At 42.4% G+C, this 27573-nt stretch overlaps 1 protein-coding gene across 1 annotated transcript; it reads right to left on the bottom strand.

Annotated features, from left to right (window-relative positions):
* Positions 1-75: 75 nt before the first annotated feature.
* On the bottom strand, positions 76-27573 carry LOC133868601 (uncharacterized). Its single transcript, XM_062305531.1, has 9 exons — positions 27369-27573; positions 22871-26037; positions 22696-22776; positions 4080-4232; positions 3547-3710; positions 3322-3469; positions 2447-2569; positions 1490-1577; positions 76-570 (listed from the first exon to the last, which is right to left on the bottom strand). The coding sequence occupies exons 2-9, from the start codon at positions 25895-25897 to the stop codon at positions 368-370; spliced, it is 3987 nt and encodes a 1328-aa protein (XP_062161515.1). The 5' UTR covers positions 25898-26037; positions 27369-27573; the 3' UTR covers positions 76-367.

Raw genomic sequence — 27573 nt, 5'->3', positions numbered from 1 at the left:
AGTTGGTCTCTGTTTGTAAGAGTAAAAAAAAAAAGGCACAATTTGCCATTACAATCAGCCAGCAGCTCTCCAGAATAATCAAAATTTTGTATTTGTTATTCACACAGTACCAAAAGCAGAGTATGGATGTATACAAATAATAGATTTACATATAAACTGATTTTCTTCAGTTTCTCTCAAACACAATCATACTAACCAATCACGATTTATAATATAACCAACCTATAATTTCACCCTCTAAATGGGAGCCCCTTCTCCCTGCTCATATAATACACACAATCTTTATGGAGTATATGAGATGAACATCTCTCGTCGTCACTATTCATGATAAGAGCCAAAATGCCATAAAGGGAATCAACAGGTGCCATCACTTGGGCACCTGGTTCTGTGGTTGATGACCCTGTGGCTTAGTTTGACAAGCTGTAGACATCTCGCGTAAGCGTCTGGCAATTTCTGTGAATGATGGTCGGGCCACCGGGTCAGGGGCCCAACACTGCTCCATTAGCAGTCTCCATTCAGAATCGCAGAAGTTTGGCACATGAGGTCTCAACGTGTTATTTACTATGCCGCCTGAATGCAATAAAAGAGGCTGTCAAGATAAATATTTCCATCATATTTTTCCTATCTAGTAAGGTGGTGATGGACACCATAGAAATCACAGGGAAGTAACAGAATAAACTGACAAGAAAGCTTGAAAAGATAAAATTAGAAATGAGCATGTTCTTAAATAAAACAAAGAGCAGTGCTGATGTCAAACGGAAGAAAATAGAATTACAGTAAGTGGTTTGGCCAAAAGAAACCCTAAATAGAGCCCCGTATCGAACTCAGAAATTGAAGGGGATTATCTGCTGTAAAGCTGGCAGGAGTGAGACTTGATATGAAAGTGATCATTTGCTTATAATCTTTACCGGCAAGTGAGGTCTCTGAACACCGTCCTCCTGGGACATTGGGCTGTGCTGCCAGTCAAATCAATTATAATGTTTTGATTTGTTCAGTAAAGCTTTTTTCCTTGCCCTGTTAGTTTACCGTCTTTAGAGTTGCTCTTATTTAATTTAATTTTTTTTTTTTTCTAAAGGGCGCCACAGAGCAAGCTTATCATTTGATACGCTTTGAAAGGATGCTTTTCACGTTTCAGGTGGACGTGCATATTATATACCTACTCAAATAAAACTGAATACTTTGAAGTGTTTTAGTGTAAGTCACCTTGAGGTGCACCTCAATAACATCTTCTAAACCATTAACTCGTAATCCTTAAGTCAACTAATATGCTTTAATCAAAGTTAAACCACAAAAGGGGACCATTCATCAATCCTATTGCACGCAGTTTCAGTGGCTAAAGTATGTTCTCGAATTTCAGGGAAAAAGAAATTTCATAATTGAGTGAAGCCCATATGCCTGTCCCACCAACTAAAAGCAAAATCTGGTAGGACATTAGGAAGAGAGAGAGAGAGAGAGAGAGAGAGAGAGAGAGAGAGAGATTATTTCAAACCTATGATAGCTCCGTAGTGCATATTGGCATAAGGCTCCTCACCAGTGAGAATCTCCCATAGGACAATACCAAATGAGAACACATCAACCTGCAAATTAGACGTGCATGGACCTGTTATCGATTGGGCACAATATATAAGAAATGAAAAGCATAAAAGACACCACTAAAACCATCTTCGACAAATAAACACAACCACTAAACAGCTTCACCATATAACAACAGATTAAGGTAAGAAATTTCATTTTCCTCTAGTGTAATGGTGTCTACCTGAAGCAGGAATTTTTCAAAACTAACTGATGGCATAGGTTTAGTTTGCTTCTACTGAAAATATTAAGGAATCAACCAGTTTTGAGCTAGTTTCCTCTTCTTCCTAATGAAAGAAAGAGGGAAAATATTCCAGAACCCTCCCCTGCATTTTCGGATTTTGCCTTTTAGACCGCAGTTTTCAATTTGGCCAATTTAAAACATGAGTTACGAAAATTTTAAATCTAAGACTTCTATCCATTTTCCCTTCGAATAAATAACAAAATTTATGTGAAAATACTAGTACACCCTTCCCATTAATGTTTTTTTAATCGGAGGGTGGCCGCAAGACACCTCTTTTGTGGGGGGTTGCCGCAAGCTACCCCCTCTGTTTGGGATGGTTCGCAGCCACCTCTATTCGGCCACCACACAATTGAAGGGTGGCTCACGGCCACTTTGTTCCCAACAGAGGCTCTTTTTAATAAATAAAATAAATAATAATAATAATAATAATAATGGTAAAGGCACAATAGTATTTTTCAAATCATTTTTGTTAATTATTTAAAGGAAAAATTGACAGAATCCCTAGATTTAAAATCTTGGTCAACTTGAGTCTTTACATTGGCCAAATTGAAAACTGCAGTCTAAAAGGCAAAATCGAGATAAGCACGGGTTTTGGATACTTTCCCTAAGAAATAAAAAGAACTACCTCACCTTCTCAGAAACCTTACTGCTGCTACCATTCAACAGCTCTGGAGCCATCCATGGAAGGGTTCCCCTTACACCACCAGTAACCAAGGTATTCCTTTTAATTTTTGACAAGCCAAAATCTCCTACCTGCACAATGAGCAGCACTTGACTTGCTTGATTCAGAACTTGGTAAGTGCACATGCATAGAGGGAGGGGGGCGAATTTAAAAGACATTAAGGGCAACTAAAGAGAGACATTTACCAACAGCTTTGTAGGTTGGTAGCATGTCTCTTTCCTGAAAGCGTAAGTTTAGGACTCGACCCCCACTTAAGGTTGTGGTGTTGGGAGTTCACTATTTAACACACACACACACACACACACACACAGAGTGACTTGCTTGATTCAGAACTTTTTAAGTGCACACTCATAGGGGGAGGGGGGTGAATTTAAAAGACATTAAGGGCAACTAAAGAGAGACATTTACCAACAGCTTTGTAGGTTGGTAGCATGTCTCTTCCCTGAAAGCGTAAGTTTAGGACTCGACCCCCACTTGAGGTTGTGGTGTTGGGAGTTTACTATTTAACACAGAGAGAGAGAGAGAGAGAGAGAGAGAGAGAGAGAGAGAGAGAGAGAGAGAGAGAGAGAGAGAGAGTTGCTTGATTCAGAACTTGGTAAGTGCACACTCATGGGGGGAGGGGGGCGAATTTAAAAGACATTAAGGGCAACTAAAGAGAGACATTTACCAACAGCTTTGCAGGTTGGTAGCATGTCTCTTCCCTGAAAGCGTAAGTTTAGGACTCGACCCCCACTTGAGGTTGTGGTGTTGGGAGTTTACTATTTAACACACACACACACACACAGAGAGATTTTCAAAAAACAGCTAAACCATCAGCAATTACCTTGCAAATAGGTCGTAAAGGATCTTTCAAGTTGACGAGCAAGTTGTCACATTTCAAATCGAAATGAACAATATTCTTTGAATGCAAATATTCCATTCCAAAAGCTGCATCCATTGCAATAATGAGTCGCTTGCGACGGTCAAGATGCCTGCATATTTACAAAACACATTTAAAATGAAGAAGCTAGGAGGATGCGTCGACATCCTAGACAAAACAAAATATTACCTATCCTTGCTCAGCAAAACATGTCTAAGAGAGCCATTCACCATGAACTCTGTCACAGTGGCCAGTGTTGCACCAGGTCCATCTTGCACCACCCCATAAAATGCCACCACATTGGGATGGTGAAGCTTTGAAAGAATTTCAGCTTCACGCCAGAATTCCAGAGTCTGAAAAGTACGATTACTATTTACTGAGAAACATATGACAAAACAATTTCCCTTAATGAGCAAAAAGCAACTAAAGAGCAAAAATTGGGCACAATGCTGCTGGTGAAGACTAGCCTCAACCAGTAAGTACCCAAAGAAAACTGGAGACTAGCCTCAACTAATAATTGGGGGACAGCCATCTCAAATTGGCATCATAAATCCTTCCTAGGCTTCAACTCCATAATTGTGCAGTAAAAAAAGTAATGTTAAATAATGAAAGCTTTGATTGTTGCAACTGAAACCTTCACAAGTGACTCTTTTCTGCACTTAATCAATCGTTAAACAGGAAAACAAACATTTGATAGGTCCATTACATGAAAGAAAACCCACCAATCTTTCTTGCTCCGATGTGCGACCCGTGAAACAACTCTTTTTTATTCGCTTAATTGCAACATCTGTTCCTCTCCATTTTCCATGGTAAACAGTCCCAAATGTGCCAGAACCCAATTCCTTCAGCTCTTCAAGATCTTCATTCTTTATGATCTACTATGGCATTCAAAAATACATCAACAAATGATTAATATAGAAAGCAAAAAATTCAACTGCATCATTTAAATAGTCTGCTGAACAATAATCAAAGAAGGAAGCATACAATTGGTCCAACATATTTCATGCAGTACCAGATGGTCCTTCGAAACTTTAATCAGCACAAGTTCAGAAAAATTAGCCATGACATAAATAAATAAAAGAAAAATAAAACAAGAAAACAAAAATTTAAACAGAAAAAATATAATCATAATTGTTAGAATATTAATTAAACAATTAAATTCATCATATCCCATTAGCTTAAGCTTTTAGGATAATTAGTGATAACATGGTATGAAAATAGTGGTCAAGAGTTCGAATCCTACCTCTACAGTTGAATTCAATGCATTGAACCCCACTTATTAATAGGGAGTCTAGGCCCACGCATGAAAGGAAGTGTTCGAATGTTAATTAAATGATTAAATTCACCATTTATTATTAGCTTAAACTTTTGGTATAACTAATGATTTAACAATAATAATTCAAGTTTCTTAGGCCAGCCTATTTCTTTCTTCTTGTTGGTTTTGGAGAGAGAGGGGAGGATAGCAGCCAATACCATTTCATATGGGCATCGCAACTAACAATTCAATAACAATACTAACTTTTCCCACAGTTAAAAGAGTTCAGGTGTAAGCCCAAACATGCGTCCCAAACACCACCAGCATTCTTGAGCTAAAAATCACTAAGGATGAGCTTGAATTCAATATGCAGATCACAGTGTTAACAAAAGTAACGATACTTGGATCTCAATCACTTCTTTTTCTTTTCTTTTCTTTTTTTATAAGGAAATTTATTAAAAAAACGTAAGGCGCTTTTTGAGTACACAGGTAGTATACACCGGAACAACCCAGCTAGCCCACAAAAACCCAAAATACAGTAGATGCCCCCATCAAACACCCAAACCTACCCCAAAAGCACCCCAACCCAACAAACCCCACACGAAAACCCGAACAACCCTCCCAAAAAACCCACAAACCCAAAACCCACATGAAGCACCAAAAAACCCGAGCCGACCGAAGCCAAAATACAAGCAAACCTCAAAATACAGAGGAAAAACCAGAATTTAGAAAACCAAAAAGTACGCAATAATTCATTAGGGATGATCCTCAATTTATTCAAACTGAAACCCAAAAAGGAGATATTCATGCCAACAAATCTAATATATAAGAAATAGCCTGGTAATCAAACATGACATGGCTCATTGATTATGGTAAAATTAAGTCAAAACCAATTTTAGCTAGAAAGATGATCATTATGGAGGACGGGACAAAAGCAAAGAATGCAGTACAGTTTAACTCGACACTGTGGTGCAGTGCTCTTATATAGATGGCAAAGCAATTAACAAAAGTTGTACCTATTGCTGCATTAGAAGAGGATTAGTAGAAAATGAATTGCAATAGTTTTCCATTCACATGGAAACATATTAACGCGTATTATCAACTATGTATCCTCATTATTCCATACTTTGCATCTTTGGACAGCTACTTTTGTTCATTCTTTGGTTATTAGTTATCATGATTTCTTTGTTCTTTTTGCTCTTAGATATGTGCTTTCTTTTGTATACTTCTTGTGCACCTGAGGACGCCTTACGCTTTTAATGATATATATAAAGAGTTTTATTATAAAGCGTAAGGCGCCCCTAAGAACGCTGGAAGTATACACAAGAACAACCAAAAGCCAGCCCAAGAAACAAAACCCAAACAAACCCTTCAACCCAAAAAACCCAAAACCACAAAACCCATAGAAAGAACACAACCCAATGTCATGTGAGCCTTTCCTTTCCGACGCCTGGAGGGAGCGCTCACATCGCCATAGTTGATGGAACTTTTCAAATTCAAAAGCTCCCTCTTGCTTTTGGTCTTTTGGCGTGCTAACATTTGGTCCCAATAAAATTTCTCTATAAAAGCATCCAGGATTGCCAACGACTCCATGTCAGGACCACCCTCCATCTCCTAATCCAAAGGCATCCCATCCCAAAACTCGTCGTCCTACTCCCACACGACCTCCCCAGAAGGATCAAACCCAACAGGCCACTTATTAGATGGAGAAAAACCGTTGTCCAATACAACACCATCATCCTTGACCTCCCGAGTCGAAGATGAGGCCAACTCAATAGGTAAAGAAAGAGGAGTGGTGGGGGCTATCACAGCCAGCCTCAGGTTGAGAAAACCCCCGAAGTAAGCCCTTCTTCTCATTACCTGCCATTCCGGCAGAACTTCAAAGGGGGTGCTGTAATTGGTTCCTTAGTTTTAGAACAGACAAGCGTCCTCGAAGCTGCCATCAAATCAGCGAATCAACTATATCAGATGTTATAACTTGCCTCGTATTTGCTTTAGTCTCTCGGTGTCATAAGGCCATTGCCTTCTAGTATTGTGCCCTCATTACATATTCAATTATGTTCCAATTCATTATAACTTCTATTTCAAAATTAATCTTTTGCAAAAAGTGGAAATGTGGAAAAATATGAAGAAATCTTCTACATCAATATTAGGACTGTGCAGATCAACCGCCTGCCACCCACCGGCAGCCTATCGGCCGTCACCGTGCCGACGCCGAACCGCCACCGACATCCGGCGGCTAGTAGGCGGCACAGATTTTGCCTACTGACGTCGGTTCGATCGGTAGGCGAAATGTTTTCCTTGGAGTCGGTTTTTGCACCGACCTAAACCGATAGTGAATTTTTTTCTTTATAAAAAGATATATTAATCAAAACAACTCTGTTTTGTGTTATGAAAACAGACGTCTTCTTCCATCCTAACCTGAAAGGCTGAAACCATTCAGTAAATAAAAAGCTCAAATCGCTCTTTGCCTTTGTCTTTGCCGTTTTGAGAATAGAAGAAGTCAGATTCTTTCCGTCTCTCTTGCTGTTGCCAACACCGTCAAACTCTGAAACTCATTCTCTCTCAGTCGTTCTTGCCGAGCCATGAGTCCATACTTAGTTCTAAGGGGTAAACAACTTTTTCTTTTATGCCTTATTCCTTAGATTCCTTATGTATTATTTGTTATTTGCTTATTGGAGTTTATTAACCATGCACACTTCTTGAGACATTGGTTTCGATGAATTGGACTTTCTCCTGAACACACGTCTTGAGAACATCAGAACATGTATTAGCTTTACTTGAGTACACGTCTTAGATTGACACACTAATAAAGCATCAAACTGACACACAATGTTTGGAGCACTGTGCCGCACAGCCTATGTCAATCACTATGCGTGTGTGTCAATCACGGACAACGCTTTGTGAGAGCTTCACTGTGCACTTTGCATTGTGTAGATCAGTTTTCTACTTCTTTTTCTTCAAGAGAATGGAGTCTCTATTATAGTATATATATACACAATATAATATAATACAATATATATCCGGAATACAATACGTATTCTATTGGTTGAACGATGATACAGTTGAAAACAATATATATTATAATATCCTTTGACTCCATTAATTTTTTCTGTATCAGTGTGGCGATATATATATATATATATCCTAATTTCTTTTTTCTTTTTTGTCAGATGAGTGTGATGTATATAATCTTTGTTTAAAATATACAACAACCAACTTGTACTTGCTGTGAACTAAGCCGTGGCCTTTGTGTTAAAACAATATGGCTTGTGATGAGTCAGTGGCAAAAAAATTATATATTGATCCCGTTGTTAACTAGTGAAAGAAAAGAGTTCTATAATCCTGTTGTGTCAACTAGTTACATTTCCTATCCCTCTTTCTTGCGGAACCAAAAGGCTGCATGCCACTCTGTTTTCTCTGAGGGGAAGCTTGTCAATTGTCACTGTGTCACCTTTCTTTCAATAATGCTTGTAGCCAGCTAGCCACTTTCCGTGCATCTTTCATCTTCTGCTACAATGACAGCCTAGGAAGACTAGCTGACAGCCAACTTATATCATGATTAATTACCCAAAAAAAAAACAATCATAAAAAATCTTACTCAATTAGTGCTAAGCCACAAGGTGACTATTATCTGAGAAATAATACTGATTTTCGTTCTCAGCTTCCTCTACAAGATACAAAGCTAATGTGATAACATCTCTCTCTCAGTAGTCTGTCCAAGTTTGAACCAGCCATCTACCGCTGCGTCTCTCTCATTTGCGCCTCCCTCATTTTCGTCTCTCATTTGCTCTTTCCAAGAATACCCAGCCATCTTGGTTTTCTGGTTTCAGGTTTGACGGTTTTATGGTTCTGCGATCTGCCAACCCATCGCCGCCACCGCCACCACCTTAACCACAAGCAACATGGAAGCCAGTTTTATCATCGGTCTAAAATCAAACTAATAGCAAAGCCTCTCTCTCTAACCGATTACCGACCGTTACCGTCACTGGTTGGTAACGGTCGAAATATACCAAATCGGAAAGAAGTCGGTGAAATTATCGACTTCACCGACAAAGTCGGGACGGTAGGAGGAAAACTCCCTACCGTCCCCGATTCCCCCGATACCCACCCCTAATCAATATTGATTTTTTTTTTTTTTTCATGAGGAACTTATCCTTGTCAAGGTTTCCCCCCTCTTAAATAAACCAATATTCTATCCTTCTAAGCCTATGAGGAACTTATCCTTCTAATTTTGATTTGGTTCTCTCTCTCTCCTCTCTCTTTTCTCTCTCGACTTTTCTAAACTCTTTCACTCCAGCGGTGGCGCGTGTAGGCGCGTCCCGCTAGGATTCCATTCTCTTGAGTTCTCAAGGGGATGGCTTTGGAGAGGCGCTTCTTCGTGGAGGCCAAAACTTTCCTCTTCTAGGTGGAGGAAGGCAAGTTTGTGCTGAGAACGGAGAAGAGAAGGAAAGGTTTCTTAGGGGTTGTGCTATTGGGTTTGCAATGTACTGCTTGGGTTATCGCAGTAGTGAAGGAAGCTTTATGGTCTCATGGGGTCAAGGATTTTGTCAAATCCTTTCGGGAAGATTCGAAGGCTTGGATTGTTCGGAAAGGCTAAAATAAGGATGGCAGCTTCTTGGAGCTGGCGATCTATGCATTGGGTGGCCGGAGAGGGTTCATCTTGTTCCGAGAGGGACGAGTAGGGCGGGGATAGAACAGAGTGGCTAATGAGTTGTGCAAGGTGGTGGTTTTCCTGGAAACCACGGCTGGGTCTTCTCTCATTGGTGTGCTGTCTCCGGTGGAGAAGAAGGATGGGAAGGAGGTTTTGGGTTTGAAGGTCTCCTCACCGTGCTAGGGTGGGGCTTGGCCCTTTTTGGGTGGTGCTCTTCCATTATCATGGAGATGGTGAAGTTAGAGGTGGTGAAGTCAAAGGGTCCTGTCAAGTAGCGAATTCCGCTGATTAAGAGGCGTGATCTTGATCTTCTCTTGGCAGTGAGACCATTAGCATCAGAGGAGGTGAGGTTGGCCATGGACTGCTCTGTGTTGAAGAAGGAACCGCTGGGTAAGGAATTGATGCTGAATCTACAGTGCAAGGGACATCCAGCACATCTTCCCTCTGCCCAAGGCACACCAGGATCAGCAAGGAAGTCTTTGCCTCGTTTGAAATTGCGGTCGAGGAGGAACCTTCTAGTGAGATTGTGGGTCAGGTCGTTGATGGGTCATCATTTGGTTTCAGCTTGGGTCTTAAACCCAATTTCAGTTTTAATGATTTATGTCTGGGCCAGGTTTTGACGAAGCCCAAATCTAAGAAGTGGACTGAGGTTAGGGGTCAAGGGCTCCCTTTGGATCCTGAAGCGGGTTTTGAGTTCTTCGTGGGTTTTGGGTCTACATCGGGTCTTCAACAGCTGAAGGTGATGACGACAGTCGACATGGGTGGCGAGTTGTCTACTACCGGCCAATTCTGAGTTGTCTAAAGGTGCTGAAGAGTTCTCCTTTCCTCCTGAAGGCGCCAGTTCTTGCTTGAACACGTCGTTGGCCGCTGATCTCTCTATTTCCAAGGGATTTGCAAACTGAGCGATAGATGCTGCGCCGTTGTCAGCAAGGTCTAGGCCGGTTTCTTCTACTCCGGAGTCTGCCTCTGCGTTTCTAGGTAGGTCGTTGTCAGCGATCTCTTCCCCTTGTTCGGCGTTTTCTGGGTCCCCTCTTGCGATAGCTTCTCCTTCCAAAGTGAATGTTCCCTTTGGGTGCTTAAACTTGGATTCTAAGGGGTTTTCTCCAGCTCTCGAGTTCTCTGAAGTTGGGTCAAATTCCAAGGTCTCTTCTTTGGGGGCGACTGCGTTGGGAGAACATTTTCTCTTCCGATAATGTCAGAGAGTGGGCTCCCATCTATCCGACCGAATCCAAATTGATTCTAAGATATCATCGGAGATTGAAGGCAAAAACTGCTTAGATGGATTCTTCTCTGATTGACGAGGTTGTGGCAACTCTCATTACTCCGGTGACGCCCTTTTTGGGTGGTGCTTCTCAGGTCCAGTCTTCACCAAAGCCAGGTCGGGGAGGGGGTAAGTCTTCTCCGTCTAGCTTTCTTCGACGAGGCTTCCTTCTCCCGAGTGTTTTCTCCCCTTTGAGTGGTTGCGCTTCTCCAATTGCTAAAAAGGAGGTGAATTTCACGACGAATGGCTTGATCCAATCTCAGAAGTGGCCAGTGGGTTTTGGCCCGTCTGGGGAGATTGTTGTGTGGGATCAGGGGGATGAGGTTTGGCTTGGCAAGGAAGGAGGCTCCCCTTACTCCTTGGGTGTCTGTCCTCCCAACATGCCCTTGGATTGGGCGTCAGATGGTGTTGAGGATGAAAATCCGTCCTTCACAATTTTGGATGCAATTGAAGAGGATTTCCATCAGGTTATGCGTCTTAAGATTAAAGGGAGGAGAGAGATGTTGAATCTAAAAAGCTCCATTAACTACGGCAATGCAAGCATGCCCTCTAGGAGAAGGAAAGGAAAGACTCAAGTGCTGTAGCTTTAAGTGCTCCTTGTGAGTTCCAGGTTTAAGGGCTAGGTCCTGGTGGGTTTGTTTGGGGTTTTTTTTTTTTCTTATTGTTGCTTTGAGTGCTTCTTGTGGGTTTTGAATTTAAGGGCTTAGGTCCTGTGGGTTTGTTTGGGTTTCTTTTTGTGGGTTGTTTTGGTTGTTCCTGTGTATACTCCATGTGTATTTAGAGATGCCTTACGCTTTTTAATAAAACATTTCTTACTTGTCAAAAAAAAGATCGCCTTTTAAAAGAATCACTATATTCAGTATTACATTGAAAAGAAACAGACCACAACAGATAATGCAACATGCAAAGCAGACTGCTAGTTGACCCCTGCTGAGAAGAAAAAGGGAGTTTGAGAACTTTTAAGGATTAGAGGATGGACCTATTTCTTGGGTTTTAATGATAGGCTTCATAGTTTTTTACATGTAAGTTTAGAGTTCTAATGGTGTCTGAGTAACTTGAGGACCAACCATATTGGAGTCTACATATAAGCTTGTAAAAATTATTATAGTTGTGTAAGTAATTGGATTTTTGGAGCTCAGATCAAGGAAAATGGAAAGTGTTTGTTCTTCCCTTGAAGAGCACAGAGCCCAAAACTATAATACTACATACAAAGGTTATAGACTAGATTATATAAAACAATGGTGTATATATATAAATATATCTTTCAACAGTTTTATATATATGTTTTTTTTTATCAACAAGTAAAACTATTAAAATATATATAACATGTGGAACAGCTTTATGGCCTTGACTATGGTTCTCAATCAAATCTTCATGAAGTCATGTACAAAGTTTCTTTGGCTTAAAGAAGGCGATAATTAAACAGTTTTTTCATCGGCTTGCTAACTCGAACCGGAGATTCAATTCTATAGAGTCGCTTTCTGTCAACGGCTCAGTTGCTTCCGATCCTTTAGTTATCAGTGATCAAATTGTTCAGTTTTATGACTCTTTATTCTCTGAACATCACAACTGGAGGCCTAGATTGGATAACCTTGCTTTCGACTCTCTAGAGGTGGAGGAGGCCTATCGGCTAGAGCTCCCTTTTGAGGAGATGGAAGTTTTAGAGGTGGAGAAAGGTATGAATAGAGAGAAGGCCCCAAGCCTGATGGCTTCTCTATGGCTTTTTTTCAAGACTGCTAGGATGTAATCAAATTTGATCTCATGAAGGTTTTCCTAGATTGCCATGCTCACAGCTATTTCAAGAAAAGCCTTAATGCCTCTTTCATTGCTTTAATTTCGAAGAAAGCTGGGGCTATCGATACCTCTGACTTTCGGCCTATTAGTCTTATCGGTGGGGTTTATAACATCATCGCTAAAGTCCTTGCTAATAGAATGAGTTCTATTATAGAAAAGTTATCTCTAAGCCTCAAAACACTTTTGTTAAAGGTAGGCAAATTCTGGATTCGGTCCTCATAGCTAGCGAATGTTTGGACAGTCGTCTCAAGTCCAACGATCTTGGGTTACTTTGCAAGCTAGATATTGCAAAGGCTTTTGACCATGTCAACTGGCATTTCCTTCTGTACATGATGAGGTGAGGTTTCATGGAGAAATTGTGCTCTTGGATAGCGCATTGCATATCTTTGATTCACTTCTCCGTGTTGGTAAATGGTTCTCCAACTGGCTTTTTCAGTAGTTCTTGTGGGTTGAGGCAAAGCGACCCATTATCTCCTTTTCTCTTTGTTATATTCATGGAGGCTTTGAGCAAAATGATCATTACTACTGTTGATAGAGGTTTTCTCTCAAGTTTCTTTGTGGGTTCTAGGCCTCCAGCTGTAACTTTTTTTGATAGGTAATAAGTAGGTCTTATTAAAAGCGTAAGGCGCCCCTCAATACACCGGCAGTATACAAGAGAACGCACCTAGCTAGAAAGAGAAAAACGAACAAGAAATTCATCAAAGGTAAACGACAACGGTGACACAAAAGCCACCGTCCAAAGATACAAAGTATGAAAAAAAGAAGCTAAAATTTCCTCCAATGATCTCTCCAAGTCCTCAAAACACCTATCATTTCTTTCCTTCCAAACACACCAGAGAATGCATGTTGGCACCATCTTCCAGATAACAGCACTCCTTTGCCTCCCAGCCGTCCACCAACACTCAAACAAGTCAAGGACTCTTAAAGGCATAACCCAAGACAGCCCAAAACGAGAAAAAATAGCACTCCACATAGCGTATGCAACATCGCAGTGAAGGAGAAGGTGATCCACTGATTCCCCGCTTCTCTTACACATGCAACATCTATCCACCACAATGATATGCCTCTTCCTGAGGTTATCCCCCGTTAGGATCTTGCCTAGAGCCGTAGACCAAGCGAAAAAAGCCGCCCGCGGAGGAGCCTGAGTCTGCCATACACTCTTCCACGGAAAGTGACTTCTCACATCGCAAGTCAGAGAGCTAAAGAAAGACCCTACCTTGAACAAACCTTTTTTGGAAGGGGTCCACCACAATTTGTCTTCACTGCCTCTATTAAGACTGACCGAGTGCAATACCTGGAAAAACGCAGCAAAGGTATCCACTTCCCAATCATGCGCTTCTCTAAAAAAGCACACTCTCCACTGATTGAAGCCCCCCACAGGCTCCACATTATCCGCAACTGAAGCATCCTTCGCACGAGCAATTCCAAATAACACAGGAAAAGCTTCCTTAAGAGTTGAGTTCCCACACCACAAATCATGCCAAAATTTTGTTCTAGCCCCACCTCCCACCTCAAATCTAGAGAATCCTACAAAATTCTCCCACCCTTTCCTGATGTTCTTCCATAACCCCACCCCAAAAGTACATGTAGGCTCTAGGGAGCACCAACCTCCCCATAGACTTCCAAACTTGGAATCCACCGCTATTCTCCACCAAGCATCCCTCTCAATCCCATAACGCCACAGCCATTTGCCTAATAGAGCCTTGTTAAACACCACCAGATTTCTAATACCCAACCCGCCTTCTGAAACTGGAGTGCACACTTTAGACCATTTCACCAAATGATACTTGAACTCATCACCAATTCCTCCCCAAAGGAAGTCTCGTTGTAGCTTCTCAATACGAGCACCTACACTTGCCGGGATAGGAAAAAGAGACAAAAAATACGTGGGCAAGTTGGAAAGAGTACTCTTGATTAGGGTAACTCTACCTCCCTTGGAAAGGTATAACCTTTTCCAGCTGGCCAACCGACGTTCAACCTTCTCAATAACACCATCCCAGATATGAATAGATTTGTAGGAAGCCCCCAACGGAAGGCCTAGATACTTCACCGGTAGATTAGCAACCCCACACCCTAGAATATCGGCAAGACCTTCCACTTGAACTACGTCTCCCACAGGGATTAAAGCTGACTTGGCCAAATTAACCTTCAAGCCCGAAGCAGCTTCAAATAGAAGAAAGAGGCTTCTAAGATAACGCAACTGAGCATGGCGAGCATTGCAAAAAATCAAAGTATCATCTGCAAATAACAAGTGTGAGAATGAAACATTACCCACACTAAATCCTTCGAGTAAGCCCCCCCCTACCGCAGCTGAAATCATTCGACTCAATGCCTCCATCACAAAAACAAATAACAAGGGTGAGAGAGGATCCCCTTGTCTCAATCCACGTGAACTGCTGAAAAATCCATTGGGAGAGCCATTAACCATCACTGAAAATCTCACAGAGGATATACAATGTTTTATCCAAGAGCACCATTTTTCTCCAAATCCACATCTCCTCAATACAAACAAGAGAAAATCCCAATTGACATGATCATAAGCTTTTTCCAAATCCATTTTGCACATGACTCCAGGCTCTCCAGATCTTAATCTACTATCCAGACATTCATTAGCAATAAGTATTGGGTCCAAAATTTGTCTCCCCTTGACAAAGGCGCTTTGAGAATTAGAAATAACCTTTTCCAGAACCGTCTTAAGCCTATTTGCAAGAACTTTGGCAATGATTTTGTAAACACCACCCACAAGACTAATAGGTCGAAAGTCTTTTAAATCGTTAGCACCTGGAATCTTCGGAATAAGAGAAATGAACGAAGTATTGAGGCTCTTTTCGAAAGAACCCCCGATAAAAAACTCCTGAAACACATCCATAATGTCCCCCCTCAAAACATCCCAACACTCTTTGAAGAAGGCCATAGAAAAGCCATCAGGACCTGGCGCCTTATCTCCTTCCATTGCTGAAACTACATTCCTGACCTCCTCCTCCTCAAAAGCTCTCTCCATCCAACTGGCCTCAGACTCTAGAATAGAATCAAAGGATATACCCTCAACCGAAGGCCTCTACCTGCACTGCTCCGTAAACAGCTTCTTATAGAACTTGACGATGTGCACACCGATTTCTGACTGATCAGAGGATATAGAGTCCCCTATCACTAAGGAGTTCAGAGAATTGTACCTTCTATTGGAATTGGCTATAGAATGAAAGAATTTAGTGCACTTATCCCCTTCCTTTAACCACAACATCCTAGATTTCTGCCTCCAACTCACCTCCTCCAAAAGAGCACACTTCTCTAGCTCCCTAACAGTCTCAGCCTTTCTCAAGATCTCTTCTTCCCCTAATGCCCTTCTTTCTTCAATAGCATCGAAAGCCTGAATACCTTCAGTCAGCTTCCTCTTGTTATGCTCTATGTTGCCAAACACCTCATCGTTCCATTTCTTCAAATCCTGCTTCAAAGCCTTCAGCTTACACGCTAGAACAAAGCTAGACGAACCTTGGAACGAGTAAGAATCCCACCATTGTTTCACCAAACCCACGAACCCTTCTTCCTTTAGCCACATGTTTTCAAACTTAAAAGGCCTTCTCCCTCTAGAAACATCGCCGCAATCCAGAAGTATCGGAAAATGATCCGAAAAAAGGCGAGAAAGCCTCTTTTGCGAAACCAAAGGAAACCGGGCTTCCCAATCATGTGACACTAGGAAGCGGTCAATCCTTGACCACATGGGAGGATCATGAGCAATCGACCAAGTAGAGGTGCCTCCAGCTAGGGGAAGATCTATAAGTCTATGGTCTGCAATAAAATCCGAAAACTCAGTCATAGCCGAGCAAAGACGAACATCACCAGATCTTTCACTCGGAAAGCGTGTAACATTGAAGTCTCCCCCTATACACCACGGCAGACTCCACCAACTACACAAACCAGCCAACTCATCCCAAAGACGTCTTCTATCGAACCCAGAATTCGGGCCATAAACCCCTGCAAAGGCCCATACAAAATTATCCGCAACGTTCTTGAATGAGACTGCGAGAGTGAATTCCCCCACACACTTCTCGACCATCTCCACCACCCTTGTGTCCCACATAATAAGAATGCCCCCAGAGGCCCCACTGGAGTCTAAAGAACACCAGTCAAAATGGTTGCATCTCCATAAGCTGCGCAAAACACTGCGAGAGAGACTTTTAAGCTTAGTTTCTTGAAAACAAATAACATCCGCCTTCCAATCTCTGAGCAAGTTACTAATCCTAAGTCGTTTTCTCCTCTTGTTCAGCCCCCTCACATTCCAAGAAAGGATTCTTGGCTTCATAACACAACTTGGTCCCCCCTTACCTTCCTGTTCCTGCGTCTGGAAGAAGCGCCTCTAGCATCGTAATTGACTGCACTTTTCAGATTCTTGACCTCCCTCTTACCTTTCTCCCCAATACTAGACCGCTCACCCATCGCTTCTGAACGTCGTTCCCCCTCCAGAAATGTTAAGAGTGCCAACAGTTGTAGCTTGTGACCTTCAAACGAAATTCCCACAATGGGATAAATTTCATTTGCACACTGAATAACCCAATCAGAATACCCCGAAAAGCCCCCTGATGTTGGAGAATATGAATGAAGGGGAGGCAGTGTACCCAAATCAGCAGCACCTCCCACCTCCTCCGCTACAGTCAACGCTCCTGCCCCCTCTCCAGCAATACTCAATTCCTTCCTACTTCCAGCTCCTTCAAGACCCCGAGTATCCTCCTGAACCTCAGCCAATTCAGAGCATCCGGAACAGACTGCAAGCTGCCTTGGCCGGTTCACATGAGGAGAGATCAGCGGACTCTTCAACCCGTTCTGCCAGGACACTGAAGAACCAACTCCAGCATCCGCAACGTCCAAGCCCAACGACCATGGCCCCGAAAATTTCACTCCTGTTGCCGGAAAACGCATCATCGGCGCCCTCTGAATCCTCTCAGCCCCGAAATCGGTCAAAGTGACCACCGGAAAATGCATCTCCGTCGCCCTCTGACTACTCTCAGCCCCGAAGTCGACCTGAGCTGCGACGTCCTCCGCCTCGACCACCGATTGGAGCAGCTTAGCACATACCGGTGTCGTTTGCTTCTGACCACCGGAGAGGAGAAGAGCTTCAGAGCGGTTCCCCTCAGGCCCGCTCACCGAGAAAGGGCTCCCTAACGGCCCGGACGGCCCGGACGGCCCAGATGACGTCGACGCTCCTAGGTCTACCGTCTTGCCTGTATCCGAGCCATCCAACCATAGGGCCGATCCACCACCGACTTGGCTCTCCGTAACAACGGCCTTTCCTTTGGTATCGGCCTTCTTCATCCACTTAGGCTTGGGCTTGGAGACGTCTTGACCGGCTTGTAAATTTCCTCCAGTAATGGGCTTGTGAGGCTTAGCCTGATCCCATCCCGTAAGCCCAATTTCAGCTGAGCCCAGCCTCTTCAAGCACTGGTCCACATCCTCTTTGAGCTTCAACAACGTCTCTTTCAGATTTGAGATTACGATACTTTCACCGAAATGTGGGATCGTGTCAGTATCCACCCTACCCTTGACAGTTTGCTTGTGCCAGTGTGCATCTTTTCCGTTGGACACCCTTCCTACCATTGGACATCCTTCCTGCGCAGAGACCGTTGGTCCATACCTGGTTGTAAAACTCTTCACCGTAGGGTAGGAATTCTTCATCATCTTCTCCCTTCTGACCGCCGGAACTGGAGCTGGAGCTAGCGAATGAACCGATACTGGATTCCTCTTCAAGACCTCTGCAAAGGTCCTCTTTCCCCTCTCCGCCTGAACCACAGGCCGTGCCTTCCCCATAGTAGCTCCTTTTCTGAAAAACTCGTGCACCCAACGAAGGGCCGCGCCAAAGAGATCCCATCCTACACCTCTTCTTCCTTCTGGAACAAGAACCACCCCGCTTTTCCTTCGACCATCGTATTCCTCAACCAACAGGAAACTTCCGTGTCGATTGAAACAACGTTGAGCAATGATCCTTGGAAAGCCAGGGCGACCTTGATCCCAGAAGACCCGGGAGTCTTCCACCTCCACCAGTTCCTCAAAGATGCGAACCAACCACGCAATCTCGTCTCTATCCAGCAGAATAGACCTCAACTTTCCTCTGCAAGTCTCGCGTAATCTGGCCCCAGTCTCTCCTCCTACTACCACCAATTCAAAAAACTTGGATTCCACCTCCCAACTTCTGGTGCACGCCATGATAAAACACACCTAAAACTAATCCTTGTTTCTCCAAATTGGTAAGTTCAGTAGTTTCCTAATTTGATCCATAAAAGGTCACCTAGATTGTGGTCGGATCATTTCCCTATTCTTCTCGATTGCAGAGGCTTTTCTTGAGCTAGAAGGTATTTCAAGTTTGAGAAGGTATTTCCAGCTGTAACTATCTCACACTTGTTGTTCGTGGATGCTACTTTGGTTTTTTGTGGGGCCAACCCTAATCATCTTTGTCATCTCCGAGTTCTACTCTTATTTTTCGAAGCTGTTTCCGGTTTAAAAGTTAATCTGGCTAAGTTTGTTTTGGTTCTGGTGGGTAATGTGGACAACATGGGTGAATTGACTGACATCTTAGGTGGGACCACTTCTCTGGCCTTGAAGTATCTTGGCCTTCTGCAAGGGGCTTTTTACAAGGCAAAGTCTATTTGGGATGTCATTGTGGAAAAGATGGAGCGTCAGTTGGCCAGTTGGAAACGGATGTATCTTTTCAAAGGCGGCAAGGTCAATATTTCTTACCTACGTACCTTTTGTCCCTCTTCCCCATCCCTGCTAGTGCGGCTAATTGCATTGAGAAGCTCCAACGAGACTTTTTATGAGGCGGGATTGATGAAGAATTTAAATATCACCTTGTTAGTTGGGCTAAGGTTTGCTCCCCGATCTCTGCAAGGGGGTTGGGTATCCATAACTTAAGAATATTCAACCACGCTCTTCTAGGTAAATGGCTGTGGCGCTTTGGTATTGAGAGAGATGCTTGGTGGAGAACTGTGGTGGATTCCAAATTTGGTTATTTCCGAGGTGGATGGTGCTCCCACATTCCCATAGGAGCTTTTGGGGTGGGACTATGGAAGAATATTCGAAAAGGTTTGGAGACTTTTTAACGCTACACCAAATTCGAAGTGGGGAATGGGACCAGGATTAGCTTTTGGCACGATCTATGGGTCGGGAATATGACTATCAATGCAGCTTTTCCAGCTTTGTTTGGTATGGCCGTTGCAAAAGACACCTCTATTGCAAATAACCTAGAGTTCTTGGGTGGTTCCAACCAGTGGAACGTAAGCTTTGCTAGAGAAGCGCATGATTGGGAGGTGGATGTTTTCGCTTCTTTCTTCCAGATGTTGCATTCGGTTATAGTAAGAAGAAGTGGCGAAAACAAGCTTTGGTGGGTCCCTTCCAAAAAAGGTCATTTCAAGGTCAAATCTTTTGTCTACTCCTTGAATCGTCCTATAGGTACTCGCTTTCCTGGAAGTGTGTGTGGCGGACCCAAGCCCCCTCAAGGGTAGCCTTCTTTTCGTGGTCGGCGGCTCTTGGGAGGATCCTCACCTTAAACAATCTCAACTTCAAGAAAACAAGTTAATGAAGACTAAGCAAAAATGCTTGCAATTATACACAAACTCGACCCTTGGACTAAAGGTTGTATACTTGTGACCTGGTCACTGAGCATTTTGGCCATCAGTTGCACGTTTTCTTATACTTAAGCCATGTTAGATTTAAATATGAATGCAAGCAATCACACATGCGGAAACATATATAGAAACAGATAAATATACATATAGTGATCTCACTCTTGTTCTTACTATTGCTCCATGCTCTAGTTTTTCTAATTCCAAATTTGTTAAAACAGACACTACAATGACAAAGATGTTTTCCAAACCAATGGTGATGACCGAAGCTGCCTTTTCAGTCAAACTCAAATGCAAGAAAACATGAACCTATCAGCCTAATAGAGACATAATTTACTCGGGCAATACATGACACCCTTCCATATTGATAAATGTTAAACAACATAACTATATAAAGCTTTATACATCTATGTTATTAAGCCACAGCATGAAGCAATATAGAATGGGATCTTATTATCTTAAATTCTTGTTTTTTTTTTATAGGTAATTAAAGTTTTATTGAGAAATGAAGCGTAAGGCGCCCCAAAGTACATAGATGGTATACAAAGGAGAACTAAAGCTAACCTGAAAACCCAACAAACAATCAAAGCAACAGGAAAAAAGTAAACCTAAGGACCCGAGAAACAAACCACAAAAACCCCCAAGGCATACAACCCTACATCACATGGCTCTTGCCTTTCCTACGCCTAGAAGAAGTTTTAGAATCACCATAATCAATGGAGCTTTGCAGATTCAGAAGCTCCTTCTTGCCCTTAGTCTTCTAAAGCTTAATCATTTCTTCCGTAATAGCCATGATCCTCTCGCCATGCTCCTCAGACACTGTCCACGCATACTCCTAGGACAACCTCTCCCAAATCCCAACAGCCTTCTTCCTAACATCTAACTCCCACTTCGACGTCAACTTCTCATCCATCTCAGCCGAAGAGAGTGAATCTGTATGGGTAATCAGAGAAACCATGGAAGACGTCTCTAGTGCTGGAAGAAGAGAAAAGCCTCAGAAAGTCTGACTACAGAACCCGAAAACCCAGGAATTACCGAAGGAAGACTCGGCCCAGCTACAGCACCCGAGTCCCCATCTATGTCCAATAGATCCACACCCACTGAAGCCACCCCAGATTCTGGCCCCAAAGAAATCTCCGACGAAGTCTCCGGCTGAATCTCCGTCGAACCCGAGCCCACATCTTCGTCTGGATCAAGGTGACGACAACTACGCCCATCCCCGAAAGAAGACAAACCCAAAATCACCCCAGAGACTGCCGGCGATGTCGACTCCGGCACAGGAGGAGACGACGAGGTCTCCGATTGAAGAAGACACCTACGAGAGCCCGACAAAGCCATACCCACACTCTCAAAGGTTTCCAACGGAGCGTTCACCAAGACACCAATAGAAAGGCGATCCGAGGGAGACCCAGAAGTAATCTCCGGCGACATCTCCAACAGTTTCGAGAAGAGTTGGGCTAAGCAGAAACCCAAGCAATGACCCAGACCAATCTTGACAAAACGGGCCAAAAGTTTTCTTACAGCCCGGCCCAAAGCCAAGCTAGACCCCATATCCAGCTTGCTCCACGTGCGACGTTTTGAAAGTTTAAATTTCAAATTTGGATGTGCTAGAATCTTCTTACCCGGCGGACAGAGAGGCCGGTCAATACCCATCAATTCATGCGGAGGTGCTTCCAGAGAGAAATAATCCATCAGCATTCTGAGCTCTTCCTCTGCTTGCCTTACCGACGGGAGAAGGTTCAGATCACACGGCTTCGCTGAAGCATGAAACAACCTGGATCAACTACCCCCCGCAATAGGGCCCGTGCCTAACCTCAAGACCTCCACAAAGGAGGGTCCCTTCCAGTAAGGAGCCAAACCCAGCTTTGGCTCTTCTTTCTTCCCCTCGTTTTTGACCGACACAACCGAAGACCTAGAACCGCTATCCATTTTGGCAAAAAAAAAAAAAAAGAGTAGCTGCCTTTCTCATCTCATCTGGGAATTTGATCCAACCCCACCCACCACGGCCCTCAGGGATCAAAATGAACCCTTTCCGGCCGCCCAGCCCGAAAACTACTACTTCTAGGAAACGGCCAACTTGGTTACTGCCTCTCCTAGTGATCACGATTTTCGACCCTTTCCTGAAGGATTTGATGAACTCTTGATCTTCCGGGTAACCCAATAGAATCTCCATCGTCAATGCGAGCCACTCCGAGCACTGAGAACTGATGACGATCTCACCGGAAAAAGTTCTTTTACGGAAGTAGAAAGTATGGAACTCCTAGCTTAATGCGCTCTCACGCGCCGAAGTTAGTTCTGGAGAGAGAGAGAGAGAGAGAGAGAGAGAGAGAGAGAGAGAGAGAGAGATCTTAAATTCTTGAAAGCTTTTAAAGCAAACCAAGACCTAAAAAAAATAGTCTTGCACTTAATTGGTTGAGATAAAATCAATACAAGGGGATGCATCACTTATATTTTCAAAATAAATAATCCAATAATCATGCCTCTCTTGCAAATAGGATTTCATAGTCCATTTCAAATGTGATTTTATCGCATTATTTCTCTTTTGCTTCCTAATGCAGAAAGTACTAACAAGCTATATCAAAAGAGTACCTTGACAAATTTTGTTGGAGGGTAAGAGAACAGGTTTTAATATAAAATGTCATGTAGCTTCATTGCAGGGTTCAAAATAAGGCATGACTCAAACTCTGCAATATTGCAGATGAACAGAGAAGCAAACTGAGAACATATTTATTTATTTTTAATAAGTAAACTGTAAGCGTCATACCTGCAAGGTATTAATATCAAATTCTCCAAGAGAAAGATCAACAAGAGGTGCACCAGCAGTCTGAATATCCAACTTCACATCCTATAAGTGATAATAGAAATTAGAAAAACATAGCCACAGGTAAGTAATACATATAATAGCAGGGATCGTTAAACAAAAATGTAAAACAGAATACCTCATAATCTAATTCTGGCATTCTGGGGCTAACCCCATCCAACTGCACACTTTCATTTCCCTTGAGCTCAGGACTGTAATCTGGTCCCAAATTCATCATGCTAGGTCCAATAAGAACAGATGACCCTTCTTGAAGCTCCTCATCAAAGTTGATATGGGAGTCGATGTGACTGAGAGCAACCCCATCAGGCTTCACAGGTGGATAGCTGTAATCTATAGGACCCCCCTCCTCATTCGTAAGTGGGGATGAGAAGCCCAGATGATCTTGGTCCATAAGGGAAACATCTTTTCTAACAAACTCATCCTGGGCCAACTTTCGAAAGTATGACCAATGCTTAGGCTCATGATTCTCCATGTACAAGCTCAAGCCAGTTCCGTCATTATGTAGTGGACTCATATGAGAGAGATTTTGCGAGATTCTTGCCTTTGAGAACATATCAGACAGTAAATCACGAGGAAAGCGATCATTTATATCAATAAGAATGTCTCCCTGCTCTGGAGTGCCAACAATAGCGGACTCCCCTCGAGAAACACCTCTAAGTTGGTCCTCTGCCCAAGGTGAGGGCTGAACAGGTGCCCTACTACTCTCCTCATTCTTCTTAGAGGCAGCCACCTCATTTCGTTCAAATTCTGGTGGCCTTAAAGCAGAACCTTCCGTGTGCTTACCAGAAGTTCCTTGACTTTGCATTAGATTATTCAAACCAGCTGCTTCTTTATCATTTATAGAGGGATCTTTGTCGTTTTCTTTTGTCCAGGCCATTCCATGGTCATCCACAGGCTTAATCACCATGTGTCTCAACTCAGATTTCTGTAACTTCGGATCCTCCTCAGGCTTACTGGAATTTATGTTACTAATATTGTCAGCAAACTCTTTATACTTTTTGAGTTTCACCAGTTCATCTTCAACAGATTGAGTATTCGCATACAGCGGTTTTGAAGATGAATTGGACTGCTCAATCTGCAACGCCACATGCCCATCATGCAATTTATCAATTGATTCAGTAATTGGTTGGGAAAGATCAGAACATGCTTGAGTTATCAGAAACTGCGAACCAAAGAAATCATCTGATTTGGACAAACGGTTCAATTCTGCCTGCACTCTAGGAATTTGCTCAGAATGAAAAACCGGTGGAGGAACCAAGGGTGCATCATGATAGCCAAAGTCAGTTGGATAACCCTCGGAGCCACCATATCCTGGAGTGAATTGTCCACCAGATGCATAAAAATGGTCATCTTCATAATTCTTTGTCCCATCATTCACACCTTCAGGGGACATTTTATTCTGTATGGTTTCCTGGAGCTTTTTATTACTTTTCATGGACACCAATGGAGGTCCTATGTCCGCTGCTGAATTAGCAACGGATACTTCTTCCCTCGGCATATAATTCAGAACAGAATAATGAAGTGGATGAGACGAAACAGCATACTCATGGTCTAAAGTTTGATCTTTATCTGTTTCATTTATCTTTTGGAATGAGCTCTCCCTTTTCATTCTTGCCTCCTTCAATGATGCTTCCTTCTCCAGCAATGGAAATTTCTCAGGTTCATTTAGCTTCTGGGCTGAGCTATCTCTTTTCAATTTCAGCTCTGTCACAGATACTTCTGAATCCTGCACATGAAAGCCACCATACGGCTGCTCAGCCAGACCTCCCTGTTGAGTAACATGGCCATGGACAGATATTGGAGCTAAATTCTCTCCAGTTGCTGCATAATTAGAACGGTCAGAACCATAACCATATTGCAATGGAATAGACAAGGGAGTATTAGTCTTTTCATCTTTCTTAGGGAAGCTCTCCAGAGGGTGGAGAGCAGTGAATATATGTTGTCCGGCTTCTCCATGATGATTCCTCTGTCCCTGGTAAGGATGTGAATTGGATTCATACGCAATAGACGAGCTTGGTGGCAGAGGTTGAGAAGATTGCACAGATGATGGTGTATTAACTGTCAAAGGTGTAGTGCTTGCACCAGCTAATTCTGGCGCACCTCGACCATTCTCCCTTTCAACATTTAGGCTAAGTAACTCATCCAAATTGTTTGCCGAAGCACTTGCCAAAGCAACTGAGTTCCTTCTCAAACCTAGGTCCATACCATTCACAGCAACTACATACTGAATCTCAGAATCACCCTCAGTGTTTCCGAGACCAAACTGAGCATCCTCCAAATCACCATTTGAAAACAGGAACATCCTAGGTTTCTGTGATCCTCCATCTTGCAGTACATTACATTCTTCCATCATGTTTTGCAGATCCTCATCAGAAGATACAGAGACTAATGCATCAAGATCCTCTCCAGGAAGCTGATATTTTATTGAATTGGTTTGGTTGTAAATTGTCAACATTTTCTGCAGAAGATCTTGCGAAGAAATGTCCTTCCTTATCTGGATAATACGTGTCTCACCACCAACATACCTAAGCTTTCCATCACTGGGGCGAGGAAAAATCCTACCTCCAAAGCTGCAGAGGAACTTCACCTTTGTTGATGAGTTATCAGAAGCCCCTGAAGAAGCATAACCATGAAGTCCCCGGCTATTGTCATTCCTTGATGAGGTTCGTGGCACTGATTGCACAGAATCATAATAACTTTTGTCCTCATGCGTGGAAGATCCCTTTCTCTCAAAATCCTGAATGCGACCCTTTTCTACTGAGTTGAGAATTGCGATATCAGACCCACTTTCTGAACCTGTGTGGCTAATTCCCAGAATACCTTTCAGCTCCATATACCCAGCTGCACTGTTAGGTTCACCATAAGCATTTGGAATGAACTGCTGCCTAGGATTGACCCTTTCCCGCATAAATTCAAGAGCGAACTCCTCACCAGTTTGAATAGAGAAATTCAGAACAGGTCTAGCTCCAACTGACATATTGTAATCAGGAGGTCGCAAGTTGGTATTTATATTACTTGATGGATCCTGGAAAAATCTTTGATTTGCAGACCCAAGTCCCTCATTTCTTGTTTCAACATTGTTGTACTGAATTTGTTCGTAGTTTTTCTGTTGATCCACCGTACTCTTTCCCACATTTCTCTCCATTTACTTTAACTTCAGCAGGACAAACACCCAATGCGAGATGCCATCAATATCAGCCCATTGCAATATCAGTTCAAACTAAACCAAACTTGCAAAGATCCTTTCTTAAATGCAGACAAGTATTCAGATCCTCAGCCAGGAACCTGAGAGTACACACGCTTCGAGTAACTCAGTCACCCAGATAAAGAAACTCTTCTAGATTAAGCAATCTTTAAGACAAATTAGCAATATTCTTCCCACAATACAGGATACTTAAAGCATTTTAGTCATAGATAATAAATAAACTCTCCTAAAACCGTATCTGAGATCTCAGCAAATTTTAGAGGAAATAAAATCGTTGAAGATAATGCTGTATCAAAGTAATCTATGTCTAGAAAGAAGGACAAATACTGGAATCAAACCACTCAATAAAATTAAATATATCTTAACATGAGCAATGCATTTGTAAATCCACATATATCTTAACATGAACCACATTAAATATGTCATCACTACATTTTAGAACCTCCTCGAAACAAATACAATAAGTGTTTTAGGCGCATTCCAGTGTTTGAAGCTTTTGATTACCCCAAACCCTAGACGATGGCGAAACCTTGGCGTCAGAATATCAATTTCTAATGTTTTCCTTCACTTCCTCAACAGCCAAACAGCTGACCAAGTACAAATCAAGGGCGCATAGTTCCCATCTCAATTATTAAATAAGAAATTATGTAAAATTAGTATCATGAAAGAATCGACTACAATAAATTTGGTTAACATAGTTTGGGACTTACTGTATAACCATATCAAATGGGTACAAACTGGAGTTATAATTAAAGCAAAGAGAAAAGGCCAGCGTGCACATACACAGACATGTAACCAAGAATTAATATTACCAACAAGTAAATTAGTCATGACGAGAAAACACCTCAAATAGACCCAAAGAATTGACTAGAACTGCAATCGGCTAAGAGGGTGTAGGAACTATGCTAAATTAAATATCCTTAACATGTGATTATCTTAAGTGAGTACAAAATCAACTTAGAACTAGTGTTACTTACAAGTAAGCACCATTAATCGACGCAAAGAATCGACTTAAACTGAAATTGCTAAATTTCCTGCCGTTCACATGCTACTGACAAGTGAATTAGTGTCAATGACAAGTAACTACACACCATGCAGACCCAGAAGACAGCATTTTGATACAGAAATCAACCCCAAAAGCTTTAATCTTAAAGCCCCCAAAACTCCAATTTAGCACCAAACACAAACAAACAAACCGACCCAAGTCCACAATCCCAAAACCCACAACAATTACACCCAACTCTCTAACATATCAGTCTCCGATCCACCAGAATTCATTCACAACCAGGTCGAAACTGAACATCAAAAAACGAAATCTCCAACACAAAACACAAACAAAAACAAAACAACATAATTGTTAAAAAAAAAAAAAATTGTGAGAGATCAAGCCCGAATTGCTACAGAATCATACCTGAAACATGCCGATCAGAAGCTTAAAAATCTCCATATTTTACCTAAAAAAAAACAAAAAAACAAACACAGAGAGAGAGAGAGAGAGAGAGAATTAACAAAAACCACCAAACACTCTGAGCTGGGCTTAAGCAAATTTCACCTCTCTCTCTCTCTCTCTCTCTCTCTCTCTCTTACTCCTTCTCTCTCTGTCTCTCAAATCTCAG

This window comes from Alnus glutinosa, chromosome 5, assembly GCF_958979055.1.
Source record: "Alnus glutinosa chromosome 5, dhAlnGlut1.1, whole genome shotgun sequence".
Lineage (NCBI taxonomy): Eukaryota > Viridiplantae > Streptophyta > Magnoliopsida > Fagales > Betulaceae > Alnus > Alnus glutinosa.
The sequence above is the reverse complement of the archived record's forward strand: the minus strand, read 5'-3'. Positions and strand labels throughout refer to the sequence as shown.

What these genes read in the sequence shown, in the direction of transcription:
- LOC133868601 (XM_062305531.1), bottom strand. Translation starts at nt 25,897, where the DNA reads ATGGAGAGAAATGTGGGAAAGAGTACGGTGGATCAACAGAAAAACTAC. An exon ending in TGCCAGAATTAGATTATGAG is followed by an intron (nt 22,777 to 22,870) that starts GTATTCTGTTTT and finishes TATCACTTATAG; the next exon opens with GATGTGAAGTTGGATATTCA. An exon ending in GTTTTGCTGAGCAAGGATAG is followed by an intron (nt 3,470 to 3,546) that starts GTAATATTTTGT and finishes GTAAATATGCAG; the next exon opens with GCATCTTGACCGTCGCAAGC.